The sequence below is a fragment of the Aspergillus costaricaensis genome (assembly GCF_003184835.1).
Source record: "Aspergillus costaricaensis CBS 115574 unplaced genomic scaffold BO79scaffold_31, whole genome shotgun sequence".
NCBI classification, from domain to species: domain Eukaryota; kingdom Fungi; phylum Ascomycota; class Eurotiomycetes; order Eurotiales; family Aspergillaceae; genus Aspergillus; species Aspergillus costaricensis.
In genome coordinates this window covers 402,509-422,278 of record NW_020291831.1, presented here as the reverse complement: position 1 = coordinate 422,278, position 19,770 = coordinate 402,509, and the positions used below count along the sequence as shown (strand labels likewise).

The 19,770-nt window shown below is 34.6% G+C and overlaps 2 protein-coding genes across 2 annotated transcripts; one reads left to right on the top strand and one right to left on the bottom strand.

The window, feature by feature from the left end:
* Positions 1-496: 496 nt before the first annotated feature.
* Positions 497-8,446, bottom strand: BO79DRAFT_258309 (ketoacyl-synt-domain-containing protein; the record flags this gene model as incomplete). Its single annotated transcript, XM_025686290.1, has 10 exons — positions 497-1,351; positions 1,405-3,461; positions 3,506-6,349; positions 6,396-6,939; positions 7,003-7,269; positions 7,315-7,579; positions 7,628-7,961; positions 8,005-8,062; positions 8,117-8,203; positions 8,252-8,446. The coding sequence occupies 10 exons, from the start codon at positions 8,444-8,446 to the stop codon at positions 497-499; spliced, it is 7,506 nt and encodes a 2,501-aa protein (XP_025536407.1).
* Positions 8,447-9,255: 809 nt separating this feature from the next.
* On the top strand, positions 9,256-10,075 carry BO79DRAFT_258308 (uncharacterized protein; the record flags this gene model as incomplete). The annotated part of the gene is made up of 4 exons (XM_025686289.1): positions 9,256-9,303; positions 9,353-9,371; positions 9,426-9,539; positions 9,582-10,075. The coding sequence occupies 4 exons, from the start codon at positions 9,256-9,258 to the stop codon at positions 10,073-10,075; spliced, it is 675 nt and encodes a 224-aa protein (XP_025536406.1).
* Positions 10,076-19,770: the final 9,695 nt, after the last annotated feature.

Below are 19,770 nucleotides of genomic sequence, written 5' to 3'. Positions count from 1 at the left end.
TTTACTATTTTAGAGATTTCTATTCTTCTTACAGGTATTACCAGGTTAAGATCCAGGACCAGACGGGTCAGAATATAGATATTCCGATTCCGGATGGCTGACAAGGCCTAGCCCTTTTCATCAGGTTATGGTTAAGGTTAGGTTAAGATATAATGATCAGGTATAACCACTCTAACAACAGCTAACATGATTCGCTGATCCTTTTCTATTTAGAAAGATAGTAAATAGTAGTACTATATTTCTGTCTGATTTCTGCTTAAGCTAGTCTAATATAGTTAGACTAATATCTGATCCTGCCTGATTTCTGTCTGATCAGGTATAATAGTTAACTGCAGTTAACTATTAGATGGCTCGACATACATACTCGAATGAAGAAATAGAGCCAGAAGGAAAATGATGAAATAGCCTCAGATGACGTGGCCACAGGCATTCACATTGTAAACATAGTACCTGGACTCAGCACCGCCATGGATGCACAACTGAAAGCAATATGAGATTAACCACTGGTCGAGCTGTTGAATATCCCCTTTTTCACATGCGACGATCGCGGAGTTATTGCCAAAGCAAGCGCATGGAGTGAGAAAGGAGCTAGTATTTCAAATGTGTGGACATTCGTCGCCAGCTGCATGGAAATCCAGTTGCGGAGTTCCACGGCAATTAAAGAGTCAATTCCAAGGTCCAAAAGAGTCGGACTAGCTCGGACGCACGATTCTTCCGCACCCAAAAGCTTGCTCAATTTCCCTGCAATAGCTGTCTCCACAGTATCAACGCAATCTTTCTGGCTGCTGGCGTGTGCTAGCTGCTGGCGGACATCCGTAGTAGCCACAGCTTGGGTAGATGCGGTCAATGGTATCTTCGAAGCTCGTATAGGGCCTAGCATTGGATTCAGAAGATAGGATGGTGTCTCTCCGTCGAGATCTAGCTGCTTGTTGCGCACCGCAAGCATCACCTGGCTTGTATCCGGTGTTGAAGGTGGAGTGGCAATCACACTCCCCAGAAGTAGTAAGACCTCAGACACATTCATTCCCTCAAACCCCTGGGCCATTAGTGCATTGAATGCGTCTGCGCTTTGGCTAACGTAGCCAGCGGACTCTATCATACCCAAATCTAGGGATACCGCCGGTAAGCCATGACTCTGTCGGTATCGGGCAAATGAGTCTTGGAAAGTGCAGCCGGAGGCATATCCAGCGAGGCCGAAATTTCCAAGCACCCCAGATGCGGAAGACAGCATGACAAAGAAGTCCAAATCGTCCGGGCCGGTGAAGCAATTATGTAAGTTTCGGGTTGCCTCGACTTTCGTCTCAAGTGCGGCTTGGTATGCCTCAGCAGTGAGCTGCTCGTTAGGCATGGCCTAAAAAGTTTATAAGTATGGCTTAAAAGGAAACAAGAAACAAGAGCGCTTACCTCGACAAGCATCGATGATTGGATGACTCCTCTTATTGGGGGCCATTTTTCAGCACTGCTTTCAATAACTCGCTTCAGAGCTTTGGGATCAGCCGCGTCACAAGCGTGGACATCTACGGCTGTTCCCAGCGCCTCCAATTCGGAAACGAAAGCCTTGTTGCCACTGTTTAATCCCGATCGACTGACAAGGATCAAGGTCTTTGCATTCCGCTCAACCATCCATTTGCAAATCTCTCTTCCTATGCCACCGAGCCCTCCGACAAGGAGATATGAGGAATCAGCTCTAAAGGTCACATCCTTATATGTGGCGCTGGTAATTTTCAGCTTAGTGTTCCCATCAACGGAAACAATCACCTTTCCCATATGCTTCCCTGCTTGCATCAATCGCATCGCCTGCTCGATCTCGGGGATCGGGAACACATTCAAGGGTTTGATATGACTGATAGCTCCGGCTTCGTAAAGACGAAATACGTCATGTAGAAGTGAACTGGCCAGGTCCATCTTGAGATTCCCTATCTTGGCAAGGTCCACCGCGAAGAAGGAGATGTTCCGCCGCATCAGCCCCATGTCAAGCCGACTGTTCTTCTGCAAATCGGCCTTCCCAATTTCCACAAAGCGGCCAAAGGTGGCAAGGGTAGAAAACGATCCCGGAATATGCTCGCCGGTGAGAGAGTTGAGTACGACATTTACACCATTGCCATTGGTGAGCCTCTTGAGACCGGCGGAGTAGGCAGTGTGGCGGCTGGAGAAGATGTGTTCGTCTGGAATGCCATATGTGTCGATGAGTAGTCTTCTCTTTTCAGCTGAGCCCACGGTGGCATAAATAGTACATCCATAGTGTTGCGAGAGCTGAATGGCTGCTTGGCCAACACCCCCAGCCGCACTGTGGATTAATATTGATTCGCCTTTCCGAATACCTGCAAGATGCACCATGGAATAATATGCGGTCAAGTACACCACCGGCAGAGACACTGCTTCCTCATAGCTAACTCCCGAAGGGATCGGTACCACTAAACGGTAGTCGGCATACACGACACTGGCACAATTTGAGCCATGACTTGTCACAATGCGATCACCCGGCCGTATGCCTTGAACCTCTGAGCCAACTTCAATGACGATTCCAGCGGACTCGCAAAGGAGATCATTGTCTTCGTCCAACTGGCCCATGCACGTCATGATATCTGCGAAATTCAACCCTGCGGCGCGGAGGGTAAAAGACACCTGGGTAGGACCGGGCCCAGTCAGCAGCGACAGGTCCTCAGTAAATTGGAGCGAGTCTAGGAAGCCCGGCATTGTTATGCCAAGTTTTAGCGGCCGGCTTGCTTGAAGAAAATAGTCCAACTTGGTTTCGACCAATGAATCATCAAAAATGGAGCATAGCTTTTGATCTTCGATGAAGCGTGGAAGAATAAATACTCCATCTTTATAGACGAATTCCCTGTCTTCTGAGTTGCTCGTGGGTTGGAACACAGTCTTCTGGCAGAATTCTGCAATGGCCTGCCCAATCCTCAGGGAATCATTATCATATAGATCTTGGATGTCCAGAATATACATCTTTGAGTCCCGGTTGGACAGCCTGAACGTCCTCATGAGGCCTGCTATCAACCCATTCTCTGGGACTTGGCAATTGCCGGTACCTCCGGCTGTCACCCATACCACAATGGATGCCGACAACATGACCCGTTTAATTTTTTGAAATGTGAGGTCATCACACGTTGCAAGTATAGGCTTGGAGACTTCAAAAGTACATATGCATATTTTGGAAGTCGGTGATGATTTTTCAAGGCTAACAACCTCAGACGGATAACCCAGTCTGGATTTCAAGGTATCGCAGAGAGTCAGGTCTGATTGACTGCTATAGATGATCTGTGCAGTCCCAGTCTGCCTATACTTGGCTTCTGGCAATGCAGATGATAACATCACGGACATTTGATGGTGTCGAGATTCCGTGTAATCTGGCACATGAACATCTACACCAGTGAAGCCAGCGACTTTGAGAGCACAGTTCCACTTCTCTGGACTTAGTTGTGGTGATAAAGCGCGTCCATCAGCAGCCCCTGAAATAGTTAGTCTTGCTCTGAGCTAAACCGCCTGCACTCACCTTTCCACCACCCCGGCAGGGTGCCGCTGGTAAGATGCACCCACGACGGGTCTGTCACGGTCTCCAGCATAATCAGTTTACCCCCCGGCTTCAAAAGCCGCTTGGTATTCTGGAGTGTTAAATTGATCGAGGATGTCGCATGCAGAACATTGGATGCTATCACGAGGTCATAACCCTCAGGCTCAAAGCCCTGGGCCACCGGATCGACTTCAATGTCCAATTTATTGTAAGTTATACGGCTACCCCATGAGCTGAATGACGACTTCGCATCCTCAAAAAAGGCAGGAGAAATGTCAGTAAAATCATAACGCTGAAAACAAACATGCCTTCCCGGGCTGAATGCCTGGAGAATAGGTGTAGTCGCACCACCTGTCCCAGCTCCGAGCTCAATTACCCGCATGTTGGGGTTCTTTTGCATCAGAAGCCGTAGAACGTTGCACATTATCTCGTAGGTTCGTTGCTGATGAACACTACGATACATGTCGTGGAGCAGGTTGTCGCGAGTCATGATTTCCAGCGGTTCAGCCCGACCAAGTATTATATCGGGAAGCTGGGCCCCGATGCGATAGACCAAGGTTCCTATTGCCCCAAAGGATTCTGCTTTTTCTTGCAGTCCCGGTAATCCAGGCCTCGGGGGATGAGTGGCCGCATAGTGTTTAAACCAGTCATATTGCTGCCGATGCCATTCTTTCGCGTGTGCGGCAACGTCCGCATCACTGATGTTTGCTAGGCAATGCCGGATTTGCTGATCAACAGCTATTTCGAGGACCTCGAACTCTTCAGTGGGGTTGGTCTCCTGTAATCCAGCATAAGCAATTTTTTTGGCTGACCTTTCTTCCATTAGGTCAATGTCGGGGACCCAATGAACGCGATGGCAGAGGGCGTATGACTCCTTGCTCTGGCTGCTATTTGTGGGCAGACTTTTACAGAAAAATCTCTTGATTTCCACAAGCGGCTCACCCTCTTTGTCTGTAATCATAATTTTTGCCTCTTGGGTGTTGAGGTTTGTTCTTTTCGTAGTTGTAAGGACTTTTAGGGCAGTTCCAGGGTCATGAGTCAGGCAACCAGAAACAACCATTTCCCTGATTTGTACAGGAAGCATAGAAGTCTTGACGGCGTGGCCTTTTAGCATGGCTGGAAGTATTGTCTGGAAGCAGCCATCCAGCGTCGCAGGATGGACTATCTGACTATGCTCAAAGCTATCGGGAAGAAGTGAAGCCGAGTCTACCGTCTCGACGACAGCAGTACATATACCGACATTTGCATGGACCTCCCGCATGCACCTGAACAGGTTGGAATACTTTACTGCTACTTCCCCAAATTTGTGGTAGACTTGGTGGTTGTCCATCGGTACGCAGCGATCCGCTGCCTTTTTAAACTCGGCCCAGACTTCGCTGCGATTGTACTCTGACTCACGCAGCCATTCTGCATCAACTGTGTCATTCTTGTATTGGATGCTGACGATCCCCCGGCAATGTTCTAGCCAGGAACCTCCATCTGTCGTGGAAGAGATATTGAACTCCAGCCATGCAGGGGCAGTGTCCTGCAGGTTGCGTGAAAGCCGCTGGAGACGGAGTGACAGCTCCATTGGCTGACTATCCATAGAATCGAGAATCAAAGCATTGAGAAAATGCACATCCTTAAGAATATATGATCGGACGGACTCTTCCGCAAGTTGCTGACATGCCTGGAGAACTAAGGACACGTACCCAGCAGCTGGATATATCACTCTGCCTTGCACTTGATGCCCTTTCACCCACTGATTCTCCGAGGCCCGCAAGACGTTCCTCCAACTTGGCTGCACTGGGTTCCAGTCTGACGATCGGACTCCGAGAAGCTGGTGTCGTGGATACTTCGCTAATCGGTAGCCCGCACTCAAACGAGACTCATGCCAATACGCTGTCGAGTGGTCCCATGGGTATGGCGGTAGATCGTGCAAGAACAAAGATTTCTCCGGCGCTATTCCATCGAAGTCCACATCATATCCCTTAATGAATAGTTTGCCCAGGAAATCAAGTATCGCCGTAATTGAGTCCTGGTTTCTGACGAGTGTCGGCAGGTAATCAACGGGGCTTTCCGGTTGTGTCAAAGACCAAGTCTGTTTAATGGGCCCTGCGAGGGCGCTATGCGGCCCAATTTCCACAACGCAGGCACTTTCTTTCGGAAATACATTGTGGGTGTCATGTAGCAGCATTTCGAGGGCCGTGTGGAACTTGACCTGTGAAACAAGATTTTGGACCCAATATTCTGAGCCTAATCTACTGTTTTCAACATTTTCCCCGTATACCGTTGAATAAAACTTCGCTTCCTGGAGGCATCGAGGACTGATTTTGGCGATCTGGGCATGGTACGTTTCCATACAAGCCTTCATATAGTGTGAGTGGTAGGCCCTGTCAACTTTAAGTTTCTTGCTAAACACCTTATCCTTTTGAAGGGCATCATGGAGATGTTCTAAAGCCACCGTATCTCCAGACACAGTGACGCTTTTTGGGCTGTTCAAACATGCGACTCGAACTAAGCCCAGCTGCTCAGGGAGCTTGCCAATGTAATTTTTGACCTCTTCTTCGGAGAGCCCGACAGCCATCATCGAACCTTGATCGTTTCCCCGGAGGCCACTAACTGCCAGACCTCGAGCATATGCCAGGTGGATAGCATCCTCTGCACTGAAAGCTCCGGCGCTGTACGCAGCCGCAATCTCGCCACTTGAATGGCCAATGGTGGCTATGGGCTTAATCCCCATGGATCTTAGCAAGTCTACCAATGCAATCTGCACTGCCGTACAAGTGGGCTGACTAAGTTCCGCGCATGACAGACGGGAATTCTTTTCATCATAACCGAGCTCCTCTGTCAACTGTTAGTGACAGAGGTTGCATAATCTAAAGGTACTCACCAATCAGTGACCAGTTAGCTCCCAGATTCGCTAGATGAAGATCCAACCGAAGCAGACTGGAACGGTACACAGGAAAAGACGCCAATAGTCCTCTTCCCATTGCATACCACTGTGCTCCTTGTCCGGTGAAACAAAATACAAGCTTCGGTGGAACCATTGACGACCCCACTGACATTGTGGAGACATTTAGCTGGCAAAGCAAATCGATGATCGAATCGACCACAAACGCAGCTCGATATCCATGGTTATATCGGCGACACGCAAGGGAATGCATCAGTCGTGGAAGTAGGCTGGAGTCGGAGAGATGCGGTTGATTGATGAGATACAACTTTAGCTGCAATGCCAATTTAGTCAGTGCTCTTCTAGAATGGGCGCTGATAACTATGATGTATTTATTGGCTCTGATGGTGCTTTCCTGGCAACACTGGGATGCCACAGGTACACTGCGAAGGATTGCATGACAATTCGTGCCTCCGTAGCCGAAGTTGTTAATAGATGCTTGCCTAACGTCATTATCTGGCCAATGCGTCATTTTTGTGGGAACCTGGTATTTGGCACGTTATTAGCAGGTCTTCCGAGCTTGTTATGGACACCGTTAGAGGCGTACCGCGATTCCCCACTCTCTGGCCAGTATTTTCGGGTTATACTGCTCAAAGTTGATGTTAGGCGGAATCACACCATGCTTCAAAATCAGCACAGTTTTTATCAACCCTGCAAGTCCGCTCGCCGCTTCAAGGTGACCGAGATTAGTTTTCACGGACCCAACAAGCGCTGGGGGAAGCTGGTGTGCCAACCGAGACCTTCCTATAGTCGTCCCAATTGCACCAGCTTCGATCGGGTCGCCCACCATGGTCCCAGTCCCGTGCGATTCGACCTTGAAAGATCAGTATTTCCTTTTGAGGAGACTTAGAAGACTTACATATGCCGTCAAGGACATGTCCAATCCGGCGCTCTCGTAGGCAGTCTGTATCATAGACGCCTGTGCTTCCTCGGACGGCATGGTGATGCCAGGTGTGTGGCCATCTTGGTTCACTGCCGTATTGCAAATGACAGCATGGACAGGGTCAGCGTCGCGTATGGCATCGCTTAAAGGTTTGAGAATGACACAGCCAACACCCTCCCCCCGTCCATATCCATCTCCACGGTTGTCGTAGGTATAGCAGCGGCCGTCATTATTGAAGAATCTGTAAAATTGTCAGCACTCATACGACTTAGAGCCTCTACTCATATACCTCATGTTGCTCATGCACACACTGCTCATGGGGTCAAGGAGCAGGTTCACTCCTCCGACTATAGCCTGTTTACTTTCGCCAGCGGCGAGGCTCTGGCAAGCAAGATGCAACGCGACCATTGCCGCCGAGCAGCCTGTGTCAACAGACAAGGAGGGACCCCTGAGGTCAAAGGTGTACGACAGTCGATTGGAAAGGTATGCCAGGCCAGTTCCAGTTGTCTGGTATTGGGGCACATACTCTGGATCTCGTGATGTGATGCGGTCATAGTCCGCTGAAGATACTCCCACGTATACTCCGGTCTTGGATCCAGCGAGGGCTTTCAGGGGAATACCAGCTGATTATATCAGAACAGCTCAATATCACGGTTCTAGACATACCGTTTTCTATTGCTTCGTATGTAACCTCGAGTAGTTGACGTTGCTGGGGATCCATGGCCTAGCAGACAAAATTAGTTTTGTGTATTATTGCGAAGAACCGCAAGTGTCCCACCTTGGCTTCATTAACAGAGATTTTAAAGAACTGAGGATCAAAGAGAGCTGGATCCTTATTAAGGAAATGTGCTCCTCTCCAATTGTACTATAACAAAATTAAAATAGGGCACGACAGTATTTGAACAATACTTACCGCTCCTGTAGTCTCTTTGGTCGGGTGATAATGCGCCATATGAGAGAACCGATTAGATGGGACCTCAGACAAGGTGCTTTTCCCCTGTACAAGAATCTGCCAGAACTGATCAATGCTCGCCGCTCCACCAGGGAACCGACATGCCATTCCAACCACGGCAAGTTCCTTTGCCGAAGACTTCTCAGGAGGACCCATTTTGGATTCAGGACGCAGAGTACAACTTCGAAAAGACGGATAGAATATCAGTAATTGCTATTGCTGCTTAGTTTGTTTCTTGAAAGTATTCGAACATACAATATATAGCCGCTTTGGAATCATGTGTCTCGTGATTTTATCCAAAGAGTGCATAGATTGTTACATCAACTTTCAAGTTTTTGAACCATTTAGCCCTCGGATACACCGAATGAAGTAAAACTTGGAGTCGCTTCAGCAATTCTGCATCATTACCAGGTTTCCTCGGAATGATCGGAAGTTGTGTTACCCCCCCCCCCCCCCCGCTCCGGCCGACTTCTGAAAATTGACAGACACATCAGGGATGACGCCAGGCTGTGAGGTGTAGGCTTCTGTGTTGCCGAAATTACCTGCGCAAGTAAAGTTACAAATCGTGAGTACAGTATCCTGCCTTTTGTCCCAATGAATTCCCATATCTACCAATAAATTGCATCCTAGCTTAGAGGTTGAGCTACCTTGCTGACGGAATTGCCTGTCTAGGCATCTGATACATGTCATGTTTCTAAACAAGTTCGGATACAGCTATCGGCATTTACCTTTCCAGGAAGGAGACAAATTCCTTCTCCAGGTGAGCAGACACACTTAACGCCGAGGGTGGACCATGCCTTCTGATAAACTTCAGCATGGACACCCCCGGTTATAAATTAGCTCTGATTTTCAGACTGTGATTCTTACGACATTCAAAGAGACATCTTACTCTGCATCACGGTTCTCATTTACTCTCTCCAATTAGACCACCACCGTCTGTATTCTGGTCATCTTAGTGCACCATCATGCCGTTCCGCTGGCTCTGCATGCACGGAGGAGAAATGAACTCCACCGTGAGTACTCATCCCTTAGGCTACAGCTATAATTTACTTACGTTTGAAGATGTTCAAGATCCAGCTGGGTAAGAATGAACTTTATTCTGCTATTTCTGATGAAGCGCTGATGTAGCATAAAGCACCTCTGATGGTAGCCTTGCAAGCTGAGCATGATTGCGAGTTTGTATTTCTTAACGCCACTTTTCCCGTGGAGCACTCTCGCGTCCCAGATGCGGACTGCTACCCTGGAGGATGTAGGTTTCCCTCGGGGGTTCATGATTCAGCTAATTGGTAAGACTTTGTCTGGGTCCCATTGTCAGAGGACACCAATCGAGACAAACTCAAGCAATGCCACCAGTACATCCGCCACAACATTGACAAACGGGGCCCTATTGATGGAATTATCGCCTATTCGCAAGGATCATCGATTGTCTGCGACATGCTCGTGCGCGAAATGGTAGAAAAGGTGGACATTCTTGGTCCATTGCGCTGTTGCGTCTTTTTTTCGGGCTACTGTCCCCCTCCTGTATGGGGACCTGACGCTGGGCATGACAATGCGCCAGCTAGGCTCTCACCAAAATCTCTTCCAGATCCTATTGCAGTCCCGTCGCTTCATGTTCTGGGATCGGAGGATTTTACGCGCAGTGTGGCGCTGGAGATGAAAGAATTGTTTGAGGAGGACTCCGCGCGGCTGCTCGAATTTGAGGGCGATCACTGGATCCCTTCTGATCTGGCCTGGGTTATGCAGATCAAAAATGAATTGAAGGCGCTGATGTGTTACGGGGAGTGATTTGTTCTGTAATCCCATGCATAGTGTCGTATTGTTTAACACGAATCATGCAAAATGTCCAATGCAGTAAAGTAGCTTTCTCAAATACTATCCAGTAGATAGTCATAGCCTATCATTCCCTGCATAGAGGGACGGAATCTCGTGAGCATGGCACCTTGGCTAATAGGAGCATCGCCCTTGCGTCCTAGCACTCACTACTCAGCCCTCATGCAGGCGTTACTCATGGAGTTACCAGGATACTCATGGTCTGTACACGATCGTGAGTAGAGTAGCAAATGGTCGGTTTAGGTCAGCTTAATAAAAAGAGTATATTTGCAGCCAGGTTAATGGTTAGGTATAGGAAATATATATATTAACCGCGGTTTACCTATAGTTAATTGTACTTTATTCACTCATTATAATTAAGCCAGTTCAAACCAGAATCAGGTTAAAATTAAGTAGAAAAATTATATTATCCCAACTGTTTTAAAAATATGGTCAGATTTCTGTTGGAATACTGCCAGATTAAATTAAACAGTTAACTGTAATTAACTGTTATTTCTGATAGTTAAGAGATTTTTCTACATTAATCTGACCGCTAGGTTATGGTTAGGTTAAGGTCAAGGTATAACGGTCGGGCATAAAAATCATAAGCGGAGTTTTCTAGTAATACTACATAGGCTTGGTTCAGTTCAGTCATTCCAAATGATTGGAGCAAAACACTCTCAGCGTGCATGAAAATCTTCCCATTCGACATTTACCGCCATACTGGTGCGAAACAAGATTTCAACGAAATCAAGGATTCTTCGTACACCCGCTTGGACCATGGCAAAGCCCGGCTACATGCAGTGGAGACATGCAATCAGCACCTTACTCCACTAATGCAGTAGAATAATCCGAGGAATGCGCCGGCCGTTGACGCAAGGGTCCGAAGACTAAGAACCCTGTGAATTATGAGCAACCAACCCCTCCCATCTTTTATTCTATCTCATGTTTCTCTTTCTCCCTCCTTCCCTCCCTCTTCTATTTTCCTGAATAAACGAATGGGAGTACAATATCCTGAACCGATTTATTTTACATAAGATTCATGATAATCAGAAATTTTGAAAGAAAGTCATGTCCCTCAACCTCCATCTACTATGTACAAAACCGACACTGCCTCGGACGATGAAAAGGGCTAGGCCCTGTCAGCCATCTGGAATCAGAATATTTATATTTTAATTTATCTAGTTCTAGACCTTGACTTAAAGATATCTGTAAAAAAGATAAAAATCTCTAGAATAATAAAAAAATTTATTAGAGTTATAAAGAAAAACTTTTAAGAGAGTTATCTATAAAAAAAACTAATCTATCTATAAATTAGATAATTCTTTTTTTAATAAATTTAATTTTTTTATTAATTATTATATTTTATATAATTCTTCTAGCTTCTTAGTCTGTTACAGTTTTAAATTTATTTTTTTTTAAAATATCTATCAGATAATAGACTGGTAATATATAATAATTATAATAAATTAATAAATATCTTTAGCTATTATAGAGACACTATCTAAGCTAATATTATTAATTAATTAACTAAATATATTAAAGAACTAATAATCTAAAATATAAAAATATAATATATTATTTTCTAATAAAGTATAATAACAGATAATAAGATTAAGACTAGTTTTAAATAAATTAAATAATTTATTAATACCTGACTCCTGTTTTCTTAAGTATTTATTATAATATTTTTATTTATATTAATATTTATATTAGTATTAATACCAGCTCAAGATCTGGCTGATATAAAGAAATTAAAGTTATTAATATCTATGAGCTTTAATAGAAAGAATAAAAATAAATTTCTAAATTAATTTAATAATATACAGATAAAAATCAGAATTAATTAATAATTTATTAGTATATTAGCTGAATAAATCTGATATATATTTATATTTCTAGATAGAAAAGCTAAAGTAAAGATTAATTTATAAATAAAAATTAATTATAAGATTTTATTCTTCTCAGTTATAGTCTTAATTAATTATCTTAAATTAATTTATAAGAATCTAGTTTAATAAAAAAAAATTATTAGTAAGCTATCTATTCTTAAATAAAAAAATTAAATAATTAATAATTTTTTAATAAAAATTAACAGCCTGTTAATCAAGGTCAGAGAATATAATTAAAAAATTTTAAATAAATAGTAGGTATTAAATAAAAATCAGATTTTAAAAACTTTTACTAATAAATTAAATAAATAATTAATAAATTTATAAAAATAAACTAATTTTTAGAAAAGTAACTAAAATATTTAAATATCTAGACAGGTAGTATCTCTAAAAAAGTAATTATAAATAATATTATAGATTAGGAACTTACAGTAATAAGTATAGGATCTATTTAATAAGTTTAATAAATATTAAAAAAAATATTAATTAAATATTATAAGACAGGATTTTATTTATATTATAAATTTTTAAAATATTATATTATTAGATATTTTTATCTACTACCATAGTATTTTTAAAACTTAAAAAATAAAGTCTATTAAGCTCTGCTTAAAGATAATCTAGTTAATAAAGTTAATTAGATATTAAAAAATCCAGTTACTTAGTAATTTCTAGTTCTAGAAAAAATATAATTTTCCTGGATTATTATCTAGAAGAATATATATTAATTAATTATAATTATAAAAAATTTAAGAAAAAAATTTAAAAATTTAAAGGCCACTACACTTTCTCTATATTAGAATTAATTAATAAAATTTATTTTATAAATATCTTGATTAATATTAATTATATATCTTATAGAATAATCAGCCAGAACTTTATAAATAAAAATAAACTGGAATATATTCTTATTAAATTCTAAAATATTAAAGAATTTAAGAAAAGAAAAGCCTGTATAATTAAATTAGTAAAAATATTATTAAATATAAATAAAAATCTATAGAAATATATATATCTCTATATTTTATTATATATATATAAATATAATATTATATTAAAACTTCCATAAATAAAGTACTAGAATATAATATTTTAAATTAAAAACTTTATATTCTATATCCAGAGTATAGGGGTGGAAGTATAATATAAATAAAAATAAAATTATTTTTTAATATTATTTATAATCTCTACTAATATATAGTACATTTAGAAGAATTAAAAAAAGAAAAAAAACTTAGTAAAACTATTTATAATAAATTTAATAAATATTAATAAAGCTCTTTATAAACTTAATTAATTAAAAGATCTTATAAAAATAAAAAGCAAGCTACCAGGTCTCTATTATAAATATTTAAATATTTTTAATAAAATAATAATAAATATTTTATTATTTTATTATCCAGAGGTGGACCATGCCATAAAAATAATTAAAGATATTAAAAAAAAGAAAAAAAAAGTCTCTTAAAATTTTTTTTATTAGATAAACTAACTAGAACTCTTAATATTATAAAAAATATTAATTAATTTTTTAAAAAAAGAATTTATAAAGATTAATAATTTTCCAGCAGCCGCGTCTGTGCTGTTTATTTTAAAATCTAGTAATAATTTATATTTTTATATAGATTATTAGATATTTAATTAAATAATAATAAAGAATTAGTATTTTTTACTACTTATTCAAGAAACTCTTTAATATATTTTAAAAATCTATTATTATATTAAATTAAATATTATTTAGGCCTTCTACTATATCCAGATCAAAAAAAAAATAAATAAAAAATTATATTTTATATTTATTTTAAATTATTTAAATAGTTGATAGTCTTGTTTAGACTTATTAATTATCTAAATATATTCTAGTAATATATTAATTAGATCTTATAGAAATTTCTTAATAAATTCTGTTTTATCTATATTAATAATATTTTTATTTTTATAGATAAAAGTTTAGTTATATATTATATCCAGATATAATAAATATTAGAATACTTATAAAATATAAACTTCTAAGTAAATATTAATAAATATAAATTTAAAATAACCATTATAAAATATCTAGAATTTATTATTAAGATAAGAAAAGAAATTTATATAGACTTTATTAAGATCCAGATTATATAAAATTAAAAAATACTAAAAATTATCTATAATATTAGGATCTTTCTAGAATTTACTAATTTTTACTAATAATTTCTTAAGGACTAAAAAGTTTATTTAGAATTTTTAATATAATTTATTAAAAAGAATATTAAGTTCAGCTAGATATCAGAGATCTAAAAAATATTTAAAATTTTTAAAAAAATCTTTATTATTATTTTTATCCTTGTGCATTGGAATTCTAAATAAAAAATATTAATAAAAATTAATTTCTCTAGATAATATATAAAAAAAATATTATTTTAATAAAATAATTAAGAAATCTTTTATTTAATAATATATTTTTTAAAGAAAAATCTGCCCGCAGAGTATAATTATTAGATTTATAATAAGAAACTGCTAATAATTATCTAAGTTTTATAAAAATAAAAATTAGAGCTTATTATATTTCTTTATTTTAAAATTTTTAATAATTATTAAAATCTAGAATATTTTATAATTTAATAGCAGCTCACAGAGTGATAAATATATTAAATTTAATTTTTAAATTATTTTAACTTTATAATTAATTATTATCTAGAAATAATAAATACTTAATTAAATATTTTATTTTAAAGATTCTAAAATATATCCAAGAAGAAAGATAAATATATTATAAATTAAGAAATCTAATTATTTAATTCTATATTTAAAAAAGGATTTATTTATATAATATTTATTAATAAAATTCTTAATAAAGAAATCCCCGCTAGTCCAGAGTCTAAGAAATTAATATTAAATAATCTATAAAAATAAATAAAATAGACTGATAAGAACCTGAAGAAATATTATAAAATAATAATTAAAAATAAATCTAAATTTTTTAAATAATTAAAATTAAAAGTCTCTATTATAAAATATTAGTTAGATATAAATTAATATCTACTTTTTTAAAAGTAAGTCTAGGTTCTTAATTTAAAATTTTTATAAATTTAAATTATTTAAGAAATCTATAATAATATAATTACTAGATATCCCGGACAGGACCAGATTTATAAAATAATTATTTATTATTATTATTAACTAAATATAAATAAAAATATTTATTAATTTTACTATAACTATAACAGCTATAAAGCTAATTATATTTAAAAAAATTATAAATAAAATCTTTTAAAATTATTACTAATTTCTAATTAATTTTAATAAGATATTATTATTAATTTCCTGGTAAATCTTCCAGAATCTTAAGATTATAAAAATATTATAATTATTATTAATTAATTAATTAAAAATATTATTATTAAAACTGTTCCAAGCATGGATGTAAAAAACTTTATAAATATATTTATTTAAATATTTTATAATTATTATAAAATATTTTAATTAGTAGTTTCAGACTGTAATTTTTAATTTATAAATAAATTATAAATAATCCTGTATAAAATTTTAAATATTAAATAATATTTTTTTATTATTTATTATCCTGAAACAGATGGAGTAATAAAATATTAAATTATAATTATTAAAATCTTTTTATAATATTTTATAAATTAATAATAAATTAACTAGTAAGAATTACTGTTTCTAATATAATTAGCTTTAAATAACCAGGACTTTATATTAACAGAAATAAGTTTTTTCTTTTTATAATATAATTTTTATATAAAATCTTTAGATTTAAGTATCAAAGCAGACTTTCTAGAATATTATTAGATTAAGAATTCCTAAGAACAGACTAAAATTATTCTTAGTAAATTTTAAGAAATTTAAAATATTATTAGCTTAATAATAACAGCAGTATAAGAAGTACAGGAATAATATATTAATTAATAATAAAATCCTACTTTCTACTATAAAGAAAATAATAAAATTTAATTAAATTTAAAAAATATTATAATTAATTAATTTAATAAAAAGTTGGATTAGTAAAATATAAAATTCATAATATTAAAATAAATTAAAATATATATATATATAAGCTAGATATGTTATCTAAAATCTATTTAATATTTTATATTAATTTATTTTAACTTACTGCTATAAACTCTCTATCTATTTAAAAAATAATTAATTAATAATCAGATATTATTATCACGGGAAATAATATTAAGAAATATATTATTAAAAAAATTATAGATAAAAAAAATATATCTTAAGAAAAATATAGCTATAAAAAGATATTTCTAGTTAAATAAAAAAAATATATTAAATTTATATAGAAACCAGTAACTAAGCTTTATAATATTAAGATTTATAAATATTAGTATAATCTTATTTATCTATTTTATTTAAGAAAATCTATATTAGTCTAGCTGTGTTACAGTAAGAAGAATAATAATTAAAAAAAATTAGATTTTATTAATTATCTAGAATTAGAATATCTATATTCTAATCTATTTAGTTCTAGATCTTAATCTGAAAATATCTGTAAGAAGAATAAAAATCTCTAGAATAATAAAGAAATTTATTAAAGTTATAAAAAAAAACTTTTAAGAGAGTTATTTATAAGAAAGATTAATCTATCTATAGATTAGATAATTCTTTCTTTAATAAATTTAATTTTTTTATTAATTATTATATCTTATATAGTCCTCCCGGCTTCTTAGCCCGTCACAGACGAAGCCGCGGCGGGCACTGCTGCCAGCTGACAAAGGTTTGTATCTCTAGTAGAGATATCTTTACAATATGACAACAGTCAAATATTATGTGATAAGTTTAAAACTAGTATTACTTAATAGTAGTTGATACACAGAATACAGTGATATAAATTTCATTCTTTCAATAGACTGTTATATAGAATTATAGGTAATAGAAGATAGTAATATTCACTTTTAAGTTCAGTTAGTATACATTAAAAACTTCAATCAGGTTAGCAATTTTTTTCTGAGTAGACTAAGCCTAATTAAGTCTGTTATGTGATAGAATATCTAGGTTATCACAATTGGGATGGATGGTTGAGTCGTGAGGTCATCGACAGTGGTCCTATACTCCTCTGTCTAGTAGGGAAATCTTCATAATAAGACAACAGTCAAATAATATCTGATTAATTTCAAACTAGTATTCTCTGATAGAGCTTCTTATAAGAAATATAATAATATAAGTTTCATTCTTTCAAGAGATTGTTATGCGGAGTTAAAAATCTTAAATAATAATATTTATTTTTAAATTTAATCAATATATATGATAATTATTTAATCAAATTAGTATATATAACAGAAATTTAATCAGATTAGTATTTTTTTCTGAGTATACTAAGCCTGATTAAGTTTATTAAATATTATATAAATAAACATTACAGTAAAAAGTATTATATAAATAAATATTACAATAAAAAGTATTACTTAAATAAATATTATTATAATAAATATTAGAGTAACTAACACACTTTCTATATTTTTAATTTATTAGTGATTGATATATAATATATATCTTTTAAATTATATATTAAATCTTGATATTTTATACATCTTTAGAATCATATACCTACTAGAGTACTGAGTAATTCTAATAATCTAATTAATTAATTTACTTTATTTTTAAATTCTAATTAATTAAACTTAGTATCTATCTAAATCATATGATTAAATAGAGTGGTTAACAGTCAGGGTAGGGTAGGTTAATGGAAAAATTTATACCTGCCGTCAGGTTAATGGTTAGGTATATTATTATATATATCTAAATATAACTAAATATTTAAATTATATAATTTTTTATTATTATGACCATTAACCAGGACAATATAAAGAATAATTCAGATAATAATTAATATATTTTTCTTTAATAATGTCACGGTGCCTGCCTGAATCCTGCTTGAATCCTGTTCCTGAATACCCTTATATAGTGTGCGCAGTGTAAAGCCATCGGCTTTACATCCTAGTCCTTTTGCTAATAGTGCAGCGGGAAGTACCTGGAATGCACACCCAGTATGCCCCGTGACAAATAATCTGATTTAATTATATTTAAATTTCTAGTATTATTTATAAAATTAAAAGTTTAATACAGAAGTTACTAGGCTGCTGGCTACTAGTCAGAAAATTAGATTATTATTAATTAATAATTAATCTAATATCTATTCTAATAATATAATAATTAAAAATATATTATTATTAGTATATCATTCCTGTAAAGCCTCTGTATAAATTATTAATTAATTTATAATTATTAATCTTTTAAATATATCTGATTTTTTTAATTAGTAGTTAAAATTAGTTAAAATAATCTTTTAACTATAATTTATCCTTAATTATATGGTTAAGAAGATTCTTATACCTTAATCTAACTGTCAGGTTACGGTTAAGGTTAGGTTAAGGTATAACAGTCAGGTATAACCACTCTAATCTAGACTAGAATATCAAACATGAGAAGGGAAAGAAGAAAGTGTATAAAAGCATATATAAATAATAAAGATAAGTAAATAAAGGAAAATAAACGAACCAAACAGAACTATATTATATAACCCAGTCACGTGCCTCCAAACACCGCTCGCCATCACAATAAATTTATTTAATAATAACAAAGATAGTTTATATCTATAAAATTAACTCATTCTTAAAGAAATAGTAGTCTTTTATAAAAGAATTAATATCTTAAAATATTAGAAAAATGTAGAACTGCTATTAATAATTTCATAATTTCTATAATTATTATAATATATTATTTTAATAATCTTATTTCTAATAGCTAGCTTATTTTATTATAAATAATTTTTTTTTACTGGAATATGAAAAGGGCTAGGCCCTGTCAGCCATCTGGAATCAGAACATCTATATTCCAACCTATCTGGTTCTAGACCTTGACCTAGTGTGACGGGCTAAGAAGCCGGGAGGACTACATAAGATACAGTAGTTGATAGAAAAGTTGAATTTATTAGAAAAAAAACTATTTAATTTATAGACAGATTAGTCTTTCTTATAAATAACTCTTCTATAAGTTTTTCTTTATAACTTTAATAAATTTTTTTATTTACTTTTAGAAATTTCTATTTTTTTTATAGATATCTTCAGATCAAGGTCCAGAACCAGATGGATTAGAATATAGATATTTTAATTTTAAATAATTAATAAAGTCTAGTTTTTTTTAATTATTATTCTTTTTATTATGATACAGCTGAGCCAATATAGATTTTTTTAAATAAGATAAATAAATAAGATTATACCAGTATTCATAGATCTTAATATTATAAAACTTAGTTATTAGTTTCCATGTAAATTTAATATATTTCTTTTATTTAATTAAAAATATTTTTTTATAGCTATATTTTTCTTAAAGTATATTTTTTTTATTTATAATTTTTTTAATAATATATTCCTCAGTACTGTCTTCCATGATAATAATATTTAATTATTAATTAGTTATTTTTTAAATAAGTAGAGGGTCTGTAGTAATAGATTAAAATAAATTAATATAAAATATTAAATAAATTCTAAATAATATATTTAGTCTGTATATATATATTTTAATTTATTCTAGTATTATAAATTTTATATTTTATTAGTTTAATTTCTTATTAAATTAGTTAATTATAATATTTTTCAGATTTAATTAGATCTTATTATTTTTTTTATAACAGAGAGCAGGATTTTATTATTAATTAATATATTATTTTTATATTTCTTATGCTGCTGCTATTATTAAATTAATAATATCTTAGATTTCTTAGAATTTACTAAAAATAATCTTAGTCTGTTCTCGGGGGTTCCT